A 19,345-nucleotide genomic window follows, 5' to 3' on the forward strand; every position below is an offset into this window, starting at 1 on the left:
AACTGAAACCACAAAGCGAGCAGCAGCACCAGTGCACGATGGGAATGGCGACTGGGTGGGGGAAAGGAGGAGGCTGGATTTGGGAGGGGGAGCGATAGTATGGTGGGAATGGCGGACAGGGAACTGCTGCAAGTTGGGTGGGGGGTGTGGGAGAGGTGGTTGGGGGGGGGGGCCATGGAAGGGGGAGGAGGGGAAGGGAGGGGAAAGGAGGGAGGGAAGTTGCGAATAAGGAGAAAACTAGAAAGAAAGAAATAAAAAATATAAAATAAAATAAATAAAAAAAGACTGGGTGTGGTGGTGGAATGACAGTTGTGTAGTGCTGGAATGGGAACAGGGAAGGGGCTGGATGGGTGAGGACAGTGACTAACGAAGTGACAACCTTCAGTTTTTATATAGTTATTGAAAATGCTGTGTATGTAAGGATAATTGATCATTTTACATCACATGATTTGCTACCAAACGTACAGCTCAACTTTAGAAGTCATTCAACAACTAAAAATGCTATATTCTGTTTTCTCTGTGAGGTACTGGAGGAGTTAAACAAAAGGTTTTCAATGTAAGTCATTTTTAGATTTAACTAAGGAGTTCGATTGTGTTGATCACAAAATATTGCTCCAGAAGTTGGACCATTATGGAATACGGGGACTAGCTCACTAACGGTTCGCCTCTTACTTTAGCAACAGACAGCAAAAGGTCATTATTGACAATGTTGAGAATGGCTGTGATGTGGGGTCTAAGTGGGGTATGATCAAGTGTGGGGTGCCCCATAGATCAGTGTTGGGGCCACTCCTGTTTCTTATTTGTATAAATGACATGCTCCCTAGTATTATGGGTGACTAAAATATTTCTGTTTGCTGATGACACTAGCTTGGTAGTAAAGGATGTGGTGCGTAACATTCGCACTGTTTCAAATAGTGCAGTTCATGACATAAGTTCATGGCTTGTAGACAATAAATTAACACTACATCGCAGTAAGATTAAGTTTTTACATTTTCTAATTACTCAGTTTTTACAGTTTCTAACACACAATTCAACAAAACCCTGACATTTCAGTTTCACAGAATGGGCATATGATCAGTCTAACTGAACAGTTCAAATTTCTTGGTGTTCAGATACATAGTAAACTGTCATGGGAAGCTCACATTTAGGAACTTGTTCAATGACTTAATGCTGCCCCTTTTCTATTTGAATGGTATCTGAAGTAAGTGACAGTTCAACACGAAAAGTAATCTACTTTGCTCATTTTCATTTGCTTATGGAGTATGGTATTATATTTTGGGGTAACTCTTCCCATCCTCAAAGGATAATTTTGGCTCAGAAATGGTGGTTTGGGCAACAAGTGGCATAAGTTTGCAAATCCCTTGTCGATCTTTGTTCACTAATCTGGGTATTCTGACATTGGCCTCTCAATATACAAATTCATCATTTCTTGTTAACAATATCAGCTTATTCCCAAGAATTTGCAGCTTTGACTCAGTTAGTACCAGGCAGAAACCAAACCTGCATTTGGATCGGACTTCCTTGACCCTTGTGCAGAAAGTGTCCAGTATACTGCTGCATCCATTTTCAATAAGCTACCACAAAAATTCAAAAATCTTAGCAGTAATCGACACACTTTCAAACTGAAGCTGAAGAGTTTCCTTATGGGTCACCCATTCTATTCTGTCAAGGAGTTCCTTGAAAAATTAAGCCGATTCCAGTTTTATATTTTTGATTGTGTATACATAAACTTGTCTTTTATTGGGTTCGTAAACATTTTATTTTGTCTGTTATTACTTTTATGTTGTAATTTCTTGTACTGACATGTTCCAATACCTTGCAAATTTGCTCCTCAATTTGGTCCTATGGAAGGAGACATTTAAAACAAAAAATAAAATAACACACATATGGTTCAGCCAAAACACATTTTTTTACTATTTCACTATTAATCCACACTCTTTGCATAACAGTCAACTGCAAATTTGAAATTTGAATCATAAATATCCTGAATTCTCTAGTTTGTTGTTGTTGTCTCCCTTTCAGTATTACCACTAATTTTATTCCTTATTTAGAGAAAAACTGTGGCTCTCCTGCCATGTAAAATATCTGAATTGTGAGCAGAATAATGGTCACTACCTAAATGAAATGTCAACAATGTAAGGTGGTTACATTGTAACCTCGTATACAATGATTAATTTCCAAACACTAGCAATATTGTATACAACATGGCGGCGAGTGAGTGACGTGCATTAGCTTGGCTCGCAAGTTTACGTGAAATCTGGAGATGTTTAAAGCAGTTAGGCTAGTCTACATATACTAAAGCTGTATATCTACTGCCAAGTGTCGTATTTTACATCACATACTGAGCACCAATTACGAGGAATCGCACTTAAAATGGAAAATTGGCGAACAACGCGCAGTGCAGCCAATGGCCAGGCCGGAGACAGCGCAGGCGTGGAGTCTACACCAGGAGTTGCGGCCGCTCCGCCCGGCATCGCTGACATCGCCGCACTCGTGAAGGCTGAGGTGAGTGCCACACTGCAGGCTAAGGAAACGCTCGGGCTTGTTGTTCAAACCATCACTGGTGCCGTCACTGCAGCAGTGACGGACAAGATACAGAAAACTCTGGAGGCGAATGCGAGCGAAATCCGTGCACTGGACACATCGTTAAAAGCAAATGAGGAGAAAGCGCGACTGCTTGAAGAGAAATTGATCGAGAAGACGGATGAGCTCGAACAATATTAGAGACGCAATAATCTCAGACTGTTTGACATTCCAGAGAGCAGCAGAGAGAACACAGATGAACTTGTGATAAACCTTGTCCAAGAAAAGCTAGGCGTGCAGGTAACTCTGAGTGACATTGACAGAAGTCATAGAGTGGGTCGTAAGTCACCAGGTTCTACAAAACCAAGACCTATAATAATGAAATTTATGTCGTATAGGAAAAGATCTGAAATCTTCAGAGCAAAGAAGAATCTCGCCAAGTCGGGTCTGACAGTACGCGATGATCTAACATCTGAAAGACTAAACATTTTGAAGAGGGCGTTTTCGAAATTTGGGCTACAGAACATATGGACAGATGACGGCAGGATAATGGTTAAGACCGAAACTGGAAAGAGAACAATTTGCAGTGTTAATGAACTCAAAGGCCTGTGCTTTAGAAGCTAAATCATGTCTAATCTTGCTGGCACTAACCTGTATGTTTATATTGTATACACTGTCAACCATAACTTAACTAATGTATTATCAAATTTTTCGTTTCTCCACATAACTATTTTTTATCTCTAATTGTTTTCTAATGTAATTTTGTCATTATTTGTATTATCAACTTTTCATTTCTCCACATAACTATTTTCATCTCTAATCGTTTCTCACATGTAATTTTGTTAATTATTACATAAGGTAGTCTCGCCCCCACCTTTAATTAGCAACCCACCATCATACTTTAGTTGTTCTCCTCATAAGTGCAATTAATATCACACTCTACCGTTATGTGCAGATTACTCCCGTAGTGTTTAGCGAAATTCCTTCCCCTGCCAGCCCACGGCTGCTTCCAGACCCGTTGCAGACCTCGCTGACCTTGGCCGCAGTTCCCGTTGGCTCCGCGGGGACCCACCCCCTCCCCCTCTCGGCCGCTCTCACTGCTCAGAACTAGGAGGCACCAAGCTGCATATTGCACACGCAAATGTCCAATCTCTGCCAGCTCACTTTGACGAGTTCAAATATATATTTCAGACTATTGATATACACGTAATACTTTTGTCAGAGACTTGGCTGAAACCAAGTATTCCTACCTACAACTTCCCTAAACCTAGATGGCTACATCTTTCTCAGGCACGACAGATGCAACAGACGAGGAGGCGGAGTAGGGGCTTACATACGCTCTGATTTGTCACCTACTGTACTACACACATCCGACAACAATGTAGATAAATAAGAGGAATATATATTTATAGAGATCAAATCCTTTAACAGAAGGTGCTTAATATGTGTCCTTTACAAACCTCCTAAAGTAGGCGGGTTCATCTGCTTCGAAACTGCCCTCTCTAGTCTCGAATCGTCATATGAACATGTAATTATAGCAGGTGACACTAACATTAATTTTCTGTGCAATAGTCCTTCCACTGGGAAATTTAAGAGGATGCTTTCTTCCTCAAATATGATGCTACTTCAGCTGGCACCTACTCATCACACGACTACCAGTCACACTTTCATAGATATATTCGCAACGAAATCTCCAAACAGAATAATCCGCACCTCTCATATATCTGCGCCTGGCATGTCTGCCCATGAGATCATTTTCATGACGTATTCACTAGAATGTCCTAGAAAGAAACAAAAACTGTCTACATACCGAGACTTCAAACGCATAGATTTGCCTGAACTCCAAACTGAGGCACAAGAAATAGTTTGGGGGATGACCTCTACTCCCCTCATGGACATAGAAACAGTGTCCACATTGATTCATGTGAATTTATTTAAATTTTTTAATCTAAAGGCACTCATGTGTTCACAATATCTTATACTGAAGCTTCTGCTGTCAATCCAAGATAAAAGCTGGGGCACCAGTCACAAAATATTAATTCCTGATTTTTCAAGGCCTATATTGGTGATTTTGATACTACAATGCATAGTGTAACTGGTGCAGAAACTTATTTGAATTCCCATTCTTCAGAAAAGATTGGAAACTTGGTATTAGATTGTGCCTAGCATGGGAATGTAAGCAGATAGATCTTTTCTGCCAAGGAGAAAGAAATCAATACCAGCAACACTGAAGCTAAAAACAATGGCTATCGGCCACAAGTAATTGACTGCCTATAAACAAGGTGCGGCAGAACCGACTAAGCAGTTTTAAGGAGCAATAAAAAGTAAATCTGGATGTATGAAGAAAAAGTGTTTTTATTTCCTAAAAATTAGTACAACATACCACTGTACATTCATTTAGTTTTGAAAATAATGTCCTCAAGATGGCAGCTGTTAGTATGAATACATTGTTGTAGATTATCCCTGAAGTCTCGAGCAGCTCTTGCACACACATCATGGGGTATGGCATTCACTTCGTCGATAATCCACTCTTTAACTCTGGTAGGTTGTGAGGGCAACTTTTGAAAACCTTTTCCTTCAGATATCCCCAAAGAAAGTAGTCACAAATGCTCAAACTTGGTGACTGCGCAGGAGGCGTCCCAAAAACATTTCTCCAGTGAAATTCGAGATATGTGAGCAGTAGCTCCATCCTGAACCACAAGTCCCCCAGTCCATGTTCTTCAATAATCTCATCCATTCTGGGTTGCAGAAAATTTTGCAACATTGAAACATAATGTGTGGAATTCACTGTCACGGCCAGACCTTCCTCCTCAAAATAGTAAGGGCCTGCCACACCAAATTGTGATATGGCACACCACACTGTCACTTTAGGAGAATGCTGTGGTCTTTCATGAATAATTCAATGGTCATTTTCAGCCCAGTAACTAAAGTCTTGCTTATCCACACACCCACTAAGATGAAAATATGCCTCGCCACTAATGAAGAAAGCTCCATGCGGAGGGATCTGAGGAAGCATTTGCTCACACAGATTTTGACAGTTGGCGTAGTCTGCTGGGTGTAATTCTTGAGCAAGCATTATTTTGAAAGGATGGAACTTCAAATGATATTGCAGAATCCTTCTCAAACTGGGGTCTGAAATCTCCAATGCAACATCATATTGTCGAGCAGAACATTCTGGCGACTGTTGAACTGCTGTTCTCACCCACTGCACATTTTCTGGCATTCTGATGGATCTGCGTCGGCCACGTGTATCTATTCTTAGTGTGCTACCAGTTTCCTCCAATTGCCGAACCCAGAACCGAACCGTGTTTGCATTAGGAATGGCATTGTTGCGTGAAATGTTGAAGCGTTGTCGAAAAGCTCGTCGTGTAGCAATGACAGATCTGTTGTTTTCATAATAGGCGCAAACAGCAAAACCAAGATGTACACCAGTCCAGACCATGTTGGCTACTGAAAAGAGGTCAACAACTGAACAAAGGCAGACCATGTGCAACTGCCTACCCCCACCACAGCCCCAGCGGTAATCGATAGTAACTGCTTACTCGGTTCTGCCGCAACCTGTATAAAATTAAAGCTAGTAAATCACCTGCAGTAAATTCATAACCACAAGCAGAAAAGGAATTATTTACATGCGTAATCTTCCGCAGCATAATCTCATACTGAGTTGCCAATCTTTTCCAAAGGACAGAAGCTCAAATAATTTCTGTACCAATAACAGTGTGCAATTTAATGCCAAAAACAACAGTGTAGGCCTTGAAAAATCAAGAATTTACAAGACTGTTTGTAATCATTGCCTTGGCTTTTATCTTGCGACAGACCGACAAAAACTTCAATATAAAATACTGTGAACAAATGAATGCCTTTAGATTTAAAAAATTTATCAAAATCTGCAATAGCCATTAACATGAATCAATATGGACACACGGTTTCTAACATTAATGATAACTTACAGACATTATATACTGTAGTACCCAAGTAACACATGAAACCAATCCAAGTAACACGTACATGGCTATAGTCATAAACCTCTGAATAACAACAGAAATATGACTCTCCTGAATCCACACTTGACAAGACACAGAACAACTGGTGTGAATAGCACAACTGGATGAACATATAGAAGGACCATCAGTGCTGCCATACACGTATATATGTGCAAGTCTGCAACAGATTGTCCAACAGATTGTCCAGCAGAGTTGAAGGCCTGCGCAGCACTCGATGACTGCACTGGAGAGAGGGTGCCATCTCCATCTCTGAGCAGTCATCAGCAGGCAGGTCTCAGTGCGGAGAAAATGGGGCCGAAGCTGACGGCGACAATGGCAGAGGCAACGACGACGAGGGGGCCAGTGGCGGCGGCCCGGTCAGAACAGGAGGCTGCGGCAACGGACAGAAGATCAAAGACAGACCAGAGGCCAGCACTGGGAAGTTCAAATCTCTGGGCGCCACACACAGAAGAGGCAGCCGAAGAGACGGTGGCGCCTCCGTAGCTGGTGACTACTAGCTTGAGGCGGCAGGTGGAGGGGCGTGCTGCAGTGACAGGAGCTGCACCTGTGAACCAGTAGACTCCAACAGCAAGCGGGGGCACAACTGGTCAAAGTGGTGCAAAGCAGCTACAAGGCCATACAGGTATCACAAAGACGGCATCCCTGGCACCAGACAACAACGGCTGGTATCCACGTGGGCAGGTGACCGAATCCTCGTGCCTACACTGGTGATTCCGGAGCAAAGTGGCCAGATGAACCAAACTGTGGCGAGTGCGGCGCAGGTGGCAGAAGTTGGGGAAGTGCGCTCAGCTGCCAGTCGTGAAGCAACTCGGCTGGTCTCTGATCCCCCATAGGTGTGAAGTGATAGGTGCTCAGGAATAGGAGAAGGGCATCGTTTGGTGGAGAATCCACAAAAAACTTTTTCATTTGGGACTTCAATGTATGCACTAGTCATTCCACCTCGCCATGTCATTGAGGGTGGAATGGCAGAGCCATAACGTGACAAATGCCACGATGGGAACAAAACAGTTGAAAGGTGTGGGAAATGAACTGTGGCCCATAATGGGAAACTAAGGTAAGAGGCAAACGCCCAATAAAATCAAGCCCCGAAAGTGTACGAATTCTAACATCAGCTGAAGTTGACGCACACAGGGGAAAATGAGAGAATTTATCCACAACTGAGAGCCAATAGGTATCAAAGAAGAAGTCTACATGGATGCATTCCAGTGGCTAGCACAGAATGGGCCATGGGGACAAGGACACCCTGGGAGCTGTCTGTTGTCGGGCACACTCCTCACAAGCCATGACGAAACACACAACTGCATCAAAACACCCTGGCCAAAAACCATGACAACTAACTAAAAGTTTAATGTGCAAAACACACACCAATGGCCCTGTGGAGAAGGCATAGAACCTCACACAGTAACGCATCAGGAGTGTTCACTCTGGGAGAGAGGACTGCTGTGAACAACAGCGAAACAAAACAATTTTGCACAGGATCCAAAGTCCGACCTGTTTGTTTATCTGGCCAGCCGCATTGAAAAAACAGAACCACCCGGCAAAGAACACGGTCGGCAGCAATGGCAGCTACTGTGCACGAGCTTGTAATTGGGAAACCTTCGACCACAGCTTGCATTTCAATATCAAGATGAAAACAAAGCAATTCTTCACAATCGTAGGGTCGAAATTGGATTTCGTAATTTTAACGAGACAAGAAGAGTGTCCAGCATTGTAGGTGGAGTGCTGCAGTGTCAAACAAGGTAGTTTGAGGATTAAACCTGGAAACCAAGAGTTTATGGTCAGTAATGAGGTGAAACTTTGATCTACACGAAAGAGCATGAAATTTCCAGAGAGCCTAGGCTATGGCAAGAGCCTCTTTTTCCACCTGATAGTAACGCTGCTGGGACTGAGTAAGAGATTTAGAGGTGAAAGCAACAGGTCATTCAGGCAGCGGCATATCGGTGCATTAGGACTGCACCGAGGCCATACTGTGAGGCATCAGTCACCTCAACTAGGGGCTGCTCCAAACAGAACATAGCTAAACAAGGGGCCGAGAGTAGTTTTCATTTCAACATTTGAAAAGCACGTTCACAATGCGGGCTCCAGCAAAAAGGTACATTCTTGTGTAACGAAGTGTTCCAATGTGGCCGCCTCCGGCAGGAATTCACGGTAGTAGGATATCTTCCCTGGGAAGGCCTGAAGTGTCTTCATAAATGGGGGAGGGGTAGGGGGGCAGTGGCATAGATCTAACAGTGGAGATGCAGTCTGGCAGAGGGCGCACCACATTCCGCACGACAACAAATCCCAAATAAACAATAGAAAGTTGAGAAAACTGAGATTTTGTGAGGTTACACCATAAGCCTGCAGACTGTAAGACAGAAAACAAAGGGCATAAATTTTTCAAGTGATCAGACATGGCGGGGCCCTTGACAACAATATCATACAAATAATTAAGCAACCCAAAAGCAGGCATAGTCAGTTGCTCTAAAAATTATTAGAAAATAGCAGGGGTGCTAACCACACTAAAAGGAAGGTACAAATGTTGTTGGACACCAACAGGAGTATTCAAAACCAGAACTGGCCAAGATTCTTCATCCGCAGGAATCTGCAGATAAGATTTACAGAAATCAATTTCAGAAAAGTACTGGCCACCTGATACTTTTGCCAACAGTTTCTCCCGGCACGAGGGAGGATACGTATCCACAATCGATTGCACTCTGGCAGTAGTACTGAAGTCAGGACAGAGGTGAAGTTTCCCTGATGGCTTCCAAACCATAACAGGTTGCACCAACCCTAAAGACTGAAGTCTGCCCGATTCAGTTTTGATCAAAGGCAGAGCCACGTGTGAAAGCACCCACGTCATTTACCAACTGACCTGCCTACACTGTGAAGCTTTCTATGTGGAAATGACCAGCTACAAACTGGCATTCGCACGAATGGACACAGGCAGACAGTGTTTGTTGGTAATGAGGATTACCCTGTGGCTAAACATGCCTCGGTGCACGGCCAGCACATCTTGGCACAATGTTACACCGTCCAAGTCATCAGGATACTTCCCACTAACACCAACCTGTCAGAACTCCGGAGACGGGAACTTGCCCTTCAGTATATCCTCTCTTCTCGTTATCCGCCAGGCCTCAACCTCCGCTAATTTCAAGTTGCCGCTGCTCATACCTCACCTGTCTTTCAACAACATCTTTGCCTCTGTACTTCCGCCTTGACTGACATCTCTGCCCAAAGTCTTTGCCTTTACAAATATCTGCTTGTATCTGTGTGTGTGTGTGTGTGTGTGTGTGTGTGTGTGTGTGTGTGTGTGTGTGTGTGTGTGTGCGCGCGCGAACGAGTGTATACCAGTCCTTTTTTCCCCTTAAGGTAAGTCTTTCCGCTCCCGGGATTGGAATGACTCCTGACCCTCTCCCTTAAAACCCACATCCTTTCGTCTTTCCTTCTCCTTCCCTCTTTCCTGAAGAAGCAACTGTTGGTTGCAAAAGCTTGAATTTTGTGTGTATGTTTGTGTGTGTGTCTATTGACCTGCCAGCGCTTTTGTTTGGTAAGTCACATCATCTTTGTTTTTAGATATATCTAACTGATAATATTCGCCATCTGAAGGTGGTAGTAGAAAACTTGTTTTGGCACTAAAATAAAACATTTTAAAAAGTATTTGTGGCTGGTTGCATTATTCACCAACTACGATTAACAGCCACAAAGTTTACACAAGATCTAACATGGATAAAACAATATGGTAGTATATTTCAAACTGAAAATGGTTGCTCTCATTTTTAGGTGAGAAAGAATAAAATAGTGATCCAAACAGTTAAAATCAGTGCAAAATATTTTCATTACATGAAAATTTAAATTGTGTATACTCTGTCTGCTTCTCTAGTTATTTACTGTGATTTGCTGTTGAAAATATATTGTTGTGAGACTGGAAGATGATCAGAATGGAGAAAACTCTTCAACTGAAAAACAGCAGTGAAGGGCATGCGTTAGTGTGGAGTTACTGGCTGAAGCTGAAAATACTGCAATACTTGATATAATCCCTTTGGGTGTAAATCCATCTACCACTCAGCAACAAAAGAAGCACTCTGTAAGAAGAGATCTCAAAAGAAATCAGTAGATGCCCTGCGAAAACCAATTTTTGTAACTAGCTTAATGTAATGTACTTCCATGTTGGGGCATGTTCTCATTGGATTAAAGAAAGCCCCCTAGAAGGGGATACTTTAGTAGAAATGCCTCTTGTGCAGCCATCTCTAGAATGTTTAAGTATGCACAGCAGAGGGATATTTTCTGAACCCATAGAGGTAATGACAGATGGATTCTATACTTCTTAAGACCTATTTGGCAAGCCTAACAAGTCTTTTCCTTGAACAGATGGTAGTGGCAATACTATGGTACACACGTTTCATAGGATACTTTACCAATCTGATAATGGTATTCATAATTGCTTCCCTTCATAAATTAAAGTATAAATTTTATTAAATGTACAGACGAGAACCTTTATTTTTCTTGGACCTTAGATGCTACACCGGAATGTAACGGATTAGCACCATCACTCACTCACTCAATGCAGACAGATTATACTGCCAAGGTGAGCTGCATTCCTACAATAAACACAGACTATTTTATGGTGCACGCTATAACACTATAGAACCTGTAGTCTACAGCAGCTCAATAGTGCTGAGACATAAAGATTGTGGACACTGTTAGATGTTGCTAATTAAAAATACTGTTCTGTCATTAGGCCATTTCTACAGATGTAGCATGATGAACAGCATTGTTCCTAATGACAGCAGTTGAGGATACACGTTATTTTCCTGACCCCCCAGACATATTTCTGTACATGATAAGGGAAATGTTGCTGCCATACTACAAAGCAAAATTTGTAAGGAGATGCAAACAGAAACGAGAACAATTATCCAGAAAGATTATTTGCTGTTCACAAGTGCTTTGGTTATGCCTCATTGATCAAACATATATCTACTGGAAAGGCAAGTTCCTAAATTACTCAACACATGAGGCACAAGTAGCAAGAGCCACAATGTACACAATGTACATTAAAAATGTTAAAGCGACTATCACGGGCACCATGGGCAGGCTGTTACCTGAAAGACTGTGTGTCTCTGACAAAGGATACTGAAGTACCTTGATAGCAACTGAAAGAACAAATGGTCATGCGATTCTCAGCTTTAACATCAATGATGACTTGTTGAGTTGGTAGCCTGTTATTGAAGTGATATGTGCAGATTTGTCAGTAATATATGCATCACAACAGAATGGAAGTAGCATGTGTTTAGCTACCCTGAAGTTCTAAAGCTACAGGCATGCACCTCCTTGTCAGCAATACTCTCAAATGGAATCAGTGAATACTGTGAAAGCTGTGCAAAGGTAATGAAAGCAAGCTGTATGAATTCTTATTTCCCATTAACAGGAATTTCAGCAGAATTTCAATACATAAAAGTGAAACAACTGAAGAGGTTGCTATTATGCTTATTTTAATTACCACTGCAAAACCCCATCATCCAGACTTTTAGAAAGGTGAATAATAAATCATATCCACCAGGGACTTATCACAAAAATAAAGTTTCTACTTTGGTAATCATTTCTTAATTTATGGTTTCATGCAATGGCACAAGAATGTAAGATTTAGATTCAACATTGGAAATCATTCTACTCCTAACTCCAAGTCCACCTTTGCTAATACACTACGTGATCAAACCTATCAAGACACCCTCAAAAACATAAGTTTTTCATATTAGGCGCATTGTGCTGCCCCCTACTGCCAGGTACTCCATATCAGCGACCTCAGTAAGAGAGAGGAATGGGGCATTCTGCAGAACTCACGGACTTTGAACGTTGTCTGGTGAGTGGGTGTCACTTGTGTCATACATCTGTACGAGAGATTTCCACACTCCTAAACATCCCTAGGTCCACTGTTTCTTATATTTCTTATACGATAGTAAAGTGGGAACGTGAAAAGACATGTACAGCACAAAAGCGTACAGGCTGACCTCATCTGTTGACTGACAGAGACCACTGACAGTTGAAGAGGGTCATAATGTGTAATAGGCAGACCGGTAAATGCCAAATGACGCCTCGCCTGGTGTAAGGAGCATAAACATTGGATGATTGAACAGTGGAAAAATGTTGTGTGGAGTGACGAATCATGGTACACAATGTGGGGATCCGATGGCAAGGTATGGGTATGACAAATGTCCAGTTAATGTCATCTGCCAGCAAGGGTAGTACCAACAGTAAAATTCAGAGGCGGTGGTGTTATGATGTTTGTCATGGAGGGGGCTTGCACCCTTGTCGTTTTGCATGGCACTATCACAACACAGGCCCACCTTGATGTTTTAAGCACCTTCTTGCTTCCCACTATTAAAGGGCAATTCGGGGATGGCAATTGCATCTTTCAACATGATCAAGCACCTGTTCATAATGCACAGCCTGTGGCAGAGAGGTTACACAACAATAACGTCCCTGTAATAGGCTGGCTTACACAGAGTGCTGACATGAATCGTATAAAACACCTTTGGAATGTTTCGAACGCCGACTTCTTACCAGGCCTCAGTGACCGACAATGAGACCTCTCCTCAGTGCAACACTCCATGAAGTACGGGCTGCCCTTCCCCGAGAAACCTTCCAGCACCTGATTGACCAAATGCCAGCAAGAGTGTAGGCTGTCATCAAGGCTAAGGGTGGGCCAACACCATATTAAATTCCAGCATTACTGATGAAGGGCACCACAAACTTTTAAATCATTTTCAGCCAGGTGTCCAGACATTTTTGATGACATAGTGTAGCATAAAGAAGAGATGATGTGGTGACTGTGTACATTTTCCTGGCATATTAACAGATGAAATTCTTGTTGGCTCTTCAGCCAGATCAAACAGTCATCTGCACACAATATTCGCGCAGTTCACATGGTTGCATTCTTGTCAATGACTGATTCAAACCATGACTGACAGAACCTTTATATGCAGCAAAAATATGAAAGCACATTACCTCAGCGCATGTGCTTTCATATTTTCACTGCATACAAAGATACTGTCACTCATGGTTTGAATCAGTTATCAGCAAGAGGGTCTTAGCTTTTCTCACTTGAGGATGTTGGCCAGATGGACTGTGGAAAACTCCAAGGTTGAGCTCAGAGTTATTTATCAACTTGTCTGACGTCTGTGACACTTGTCTACACAGTGTCTGCCCTTCCTCATTTACTTTACCGAGCGAGGTGACACAGTGGTTAGCACACTGGACTCTCATTCAGTAGGACGACGGTTCAATCCCACGTCCAACCATCCTGATTTAGGTTTTCCTTGATTTCCCTAAAATCACTTCAGGCAAACTCCAGGATGGTTCCTTTGACAGGGCAGGGCCGGCTTCCTTCCCCAGCCTTCTCTAATCCGATGAGACTGATGACCTTGCTGTTTGGTCTCTTCCCCCAAATCAACCCAACCCCCATTTACTTTAATTTACTGGGACTGTTGCTCTAAGGCTCAAGAGCCCCTTCAGACATTTCAGGTTGGGCATGGCTCTGTTTAAGTTCTACAATTATTATTAATGACATACTTTCAGATTTGATAATATTCACACACACACACACACACACACACACACACACACACACACACACACACACAGAGAGAGAGAGAGAGAGAGAGAGAGAGAGAGAGAGAGAGACTGATAACATTCACATATGCTGTACCTGAGTTGTGTTGCGCTGAAAACTTCAAGAATATCTGGTATGGTGGACGGGAGATACTTTAAGCAGGCACCTTGAACCAGCAGTGTGCTGTCCGTATTGTAACACATTAGGCTGGTTATGCTTTGCAACAACTGTTGCAGACACGTTTCAAATTCTGCTTGGCCTTTTCCTTCATTCAACCTGAATAAAAACAAACACAAATTCATAACCAAGTGGAACAGCATTTAGTGTGATTGCTTCCTGCATAAATATCTTATCTTTCTCATCAAAGATTTATTTAAGTTTTGTGTGCACTTACTATAAATATCAACAATAAAAGATAGCTGCAGTGGTCTAAAGTTTTCTTGACATGAGCAAGGAGAAACAGTGAAGGATGAAGGAGAAATGTGGTACACTGGTTAACACATCCACACCTAAAGGGCCGAGTACATCTGTAAATGGGGTAAACATCAACACAAAGACATTAAAGTCAATAAGAAATATATTTACAATGTGTGTCTGGACATACAGGACACAACACAAATTCTCAGCCGAGATGCGTATCTTCAGCAAGGATGCACACAAACACGAAACTGTTGGAAGAGGGTTCGGTGTTGTGCAAGTTCTTGAAATAATGTTTAATGTTATCAAAATCTGGGAACCATAAATATGAATTTCCGTAGTTTGTGAAACATAGAAATGTACTTTCAATTAGTATTATTAGACCATCAAAAATTCAAAGTCAGGTCATTGTGTGACAGACAAAATTAATATAATGCACCTCATTAAAAAGGTGTAGCACCACCTTAGGTACAGATAATGTGAATTGTGGCTTTTTAAGACACTGTGAATTAATATGAACATTTTATTGAAATATAATAGAAGCTTACAACAGAGAAAGCAGCTCACAGTGTGTCCGAAAAAAAGCTGGTACTGTAAAATCACAACAGACAGCCACTACAGACAACCAGTCACTGTTGACAAGTGCAAATAATCCAGAATGAGATTTTCACTCTGCAGCAGAGTGTGCACTGATATGAAACTTCCTGGCAGATTAAAACTGTGTGTTGGACCGAGACTCGAACTTGGGACCTTTGCCTTTCGCACGCAAGTGCTGTACCATCTGAGCTACCCTAGCACGACTCGCAACCCATCCTCACAGCTTCACTTCTGCCAGTACCTCGTCTCGTCTCCTACCTCCCAAACTTCACAGAAGGTCTTCTGCAAACCTTGCAGAACTAGCGCTCCTAGAAGAGGTAGGAGTTGAGGTACATGCAGAATTGAAGCTGTAAGGACGGGTCGTGAGTCGTGCTTGGGTAGCTCAGATGGTAGAGCACTTGCCCGCGAAAGGCAAAGGTCCTGAGTTCGAGTCTCACTCTAGCACACAATTTAATCTGCCAGGAAGTTTCAGTGCAAATAATGTTTTTCCTTTGCTTTTTTGCACTTCATACTCAGGCAAAAACTGTTTGGAAGATTTTTTTTCCTTTTTGCTTTTTTTGCCAACTATATTAGTTCAGCACCAATTAACGCGATTTTCAGATTCAGTTTTCCTGAGTTCTGAAGAAACTTACTTCTTGTTACCTACTTATTAATATCACAGTGATTATCTGCGTAAATGAATACTATGTTGGGGAAAAACAGTGATCATTAGTTGATCACTAAGTAAAGTATACCTCAAACAGATTAGAAGATATGTTAATGGAGAAATTGTTTGACTGAAAATTGTATCAATAGTTATCTAGAATTAGTAGCTGCTGTAAGCAGCACAGTGTCCAGTGAGAATGGGAGCTGTTTTTATGGTACTGTGGTGGTAAATTGTTTTCATTGCTTTATGACTAGATTCTATTTTGATGATGAAATAGATGCTATGGTTAACATTCCACTGATTTACCTGCAAGTAGATATTTTGGAACTGTAGGAAGCACAAAATATCATTACCTTCTACTTAAAGAACAGGCTGCTTTGTGTATCCACTACTTACTGGGCCCAATCTATTTGGGATATTTATAGTGAGACACTAATAACTGAAGTAGGAAAGTTTTCCTTTAGCGTGTAACAAATACGCTAAAATTAGCTGCAGAACTTGTTTAATTTTTAGGAAAGGTCAACAGTAAGTTGATTAGGGAAACATTAGCTATTTAGTCTAAGACAGTGTCTATATACAAGGAAGGAAAAATAAAAAGTAAATTTTTTTCAGTATAAAAATCAAAGTGGGTATTCAGTAAATTATTTTTCTAGTTACCCCAGAATATATTTCACACTTTATTGTAAAAGAAAATAAACTGAAAATATGTGTCAATTTCCTCTGCAAAGACTGTAATGAAGTCAAAGTAGTTATTTAACTCAGAGGAAACTCTGGGGACTGCATGTACTGCCCGTAGCACTATATGAGAAGCAATTAAATCTAATAAGGGAAAGCAGTTATGCCATCAAATGTATGGTGTAAAACTTTATATAAAAGAAAAGATTTTATATAATGAAAAATTGCCTTATAAATTCCTAAATATGTAGGAGAAACCAGATATGGAGCAAGTTATCCACGACTGTAGCAGCGTTGTTGGATTGTTGCTGCATTTGTACTGGCAAAGGAAGGATGATAAGCGAAAAGAAACTTTCTCCATAGCTGATGACTAGAAATGATACTGATTAATTAATAATGATTTTAAGAAATGAAAGAATGAGATTGGTACATGCTTGTAGTAGGTTCAGATAAAAAACACTGTAGTACTGTGCATCCCTTGACCTATTAGTATTAAAGAAAGATGTGCAACAGATCCATAATAATAACAATAATAATAATAATAATCCCAGTACCCAAACGGCTACATTTCTATTACCTTATCTGAGCTTATATGTTTTTTATAAGGGTTGTTTGGTTTTCGTGGTGTATAATAAGCAGTGATAGAGTGGATAATAATTTTAGAGTGTTTATAATTTCTGACTTCTCTCAAACAATCTGATTTTGCTCTCAGTAAAAGTGTATAAGTTGCTTTCAATACCTGACTAATATAGTAGTGACAGGGAGCCCCAATGGGGCATCACAAAGTCAATTAATTGTCACTAAAACTGAATTCATGATTATGAGGCCTGCAACAAATCATCTTTAGTATGCAATCATGCCATGTGATATTTCAGAGTTAAGTAGCTGAAATGAGGTCTTAGTGCTTGAAAACTTATTCATGTCATGGGAACATTTTTTTCAAGCATGACTACTAGATTCATGCACAAAATGATTACAACAAATTTGGTTGTGATCCATATTAGCTACTGGTACATTCTACAGCAAATATGGTGAGTCATCAATAGGTAAGAACATTGCATTTTACATCTACTTCTACAGCCACAGTCTGCAAAGCACTATCAAGTGCATTGCAGCGGGTATTTCCCATTATACCAATTATTTTTCCTGTTCCATTCACATATGAAGTACTGGTAAGAATGCCTGCTTAAATGCCTCTGTGTGCACTGTAATTAATCAAGCCTTATCTTTGCTGCGCCTACAGGAGCAATACCTAGGAGGTCTTAGTATATTCCTAGATTAATCATATAAAAGTTGGTACTTGAAACTTTCTTTCACAGTATAGTTTGTGTCTATCTTTCAGTATCTCCCAGTTCAGTTCTTTCAGAATCTCCAAGATGCTCTCCCATGGGTCAAACAAATGCATAACAATTCATTTTGCTCTTGGATCTCAAACACTTGAGCAATATTGTAGGGTGGGTCGCATGCTCTGTAAGCGATCTTCTTCAAAGACTTATTGCATTTCCCTAGTGCTCTGCAACAATGCTCTGCAACAATGCTGCCATCTGCTTTTACTCACAACTGAACCTATGTGAGCATTTTATTTCACTTCCATACACATTGTTACTCCTCTGCAAGTTGACTGATTCCAAACATTACTCATTGATACTGTAGTAACAAGACAATATGTTTTCTAACATCCATAGTTACATATTTCTGAACATTTAAAGCAATGGATCCAGGTATGAATGCTGGTCCAGTAGATAATTTTAATCTGTTGGGAAGTTTCAATATCTGGGGACTGATTCTACATTATATTTTCAACAATGACACTTAAAAAATACTTTGCATTATAGACTCTGAATACTAAATGTAAAATTCATCTTCTCTTGGTTGTTATTGGCATTTTCAGGTAAATCTGTCAGTACAGCACTATTTCCTAGCCACTGTAAAACAGTCTTACATTCTTTTTCCACAGCAAAACTTGCAACAAATATTTTCCTCGCCACTTTAATTCAGTCACACTTTTCTACTCTGGAGCTCATTCTTGTATGTAGTTATCTTTTATTATTGTGGAACTAAACTGGAAAAAATGTTTCAAAAGGTGATGTACAAAGAATTGTAAGAAAATGAGCACAACAAATGGAAATTCAGTTCTTATTTTCTGTTTAAAAATTATAGATATACATAAAAACAAAATCTACATATTACAACTTACTCTGCAAAAAGCTGCCGTGATCGTACAACAAAACGCATGCAGTACTGCAAAGACTTCATTGTTCTCAACAACATGTCTTTGTCTTGACTATCTGTTGAACTGGCATTATCAATATGATACTTCAGAACAACAATCAATTTACTGTAAATGGTAAAAGTACAGAATTAGTAAATGATGTATTGCAAGCAATAATATAATTACATTTACTGGAGCACGAATATTAATAACAGATTCTTGTATTACCTCTGTTGTTTTCTCCAAAAGGTACACTGTAAACAACAATGCCAAAAATATCTGGTCAACTTCTGTCATTGGAAAAGATGTAACATGTATTGCATATGCAGTCCCAGAAAAGGAATGGATTTTTAATAGTGCAGGTAGATTTGAATGGAAATTATGCAAAGAAAGGGTAAAAGGTCATGGCTGGGAGTAATTTAAGATATACAAGCTAACATACAAGGTGTTCATAAAGTCCGGGAACAATTTCAATTATTTATTGCACAAGAACAAAACATTGTACAGATATCATACATACGTCATTTTGAAGAGAAACTGTGAACTTTTTTTTTCCATGTATACCGTCACAGCATAGTTTGGTAATTTACCGATAGTCAGCGCTAGTCACAAACATGGTGAGTTCAGGTGCGAAGTGAGATTTCTGTATGTTGGAGTTCATGAAATGGCCTCCTCAATCACCA

At 40.7% G+C, this 19,345-nt stretch overlaps 1 protein-coding gene across 9 annotated transcripts in view; it reads right to left on the reverse strand.

The window, feature by feature from the left end:
• LOC126355928 (dedicator of cytokinesis protein 1) overlaps window positions 1-19,345 on the reverse strand; it is a 452,703-nt gene that overhangs the window by 306,626 nt on the left and 126,732 nt on the right. For all 9 annotated transcript variants that reach the window (XM_050006495.1, XM_050006492.1, XM_050006496.1 and 6 more), the window contains exons 14-15: window positions 18,648-18,788; window positions 14,212-14,391 (exon numbers count right to left, since the gene is read on the reverse strand). In XM_050006495.1, coding sequence (XP_049862452.1) covers window positions 14,212-14,391; window positions 18,648-18,788 — 321 coding nt within the window. The remainder of the gene's footprint in view (window positions 1-14,211; window positions 14,392-18,647; window positions 18,789-19,345) is intronic.

The sequence above is a fragment of the Schistocerca gregaria genome, chromosome 3 (genome assembly GCF_023897955.1).
Source record: "Schistocerca gregaria isolate iqSchGreg1 chromosome 3, iqSchGreg1.2, whole genome shotgun sequence".
Lineage (NCBI taxonomy): Eukaryota > Metazoa > Arthropoda > Insecta > Orthoptera > Acrididae > Schistocerca > Schistocerca gregaria.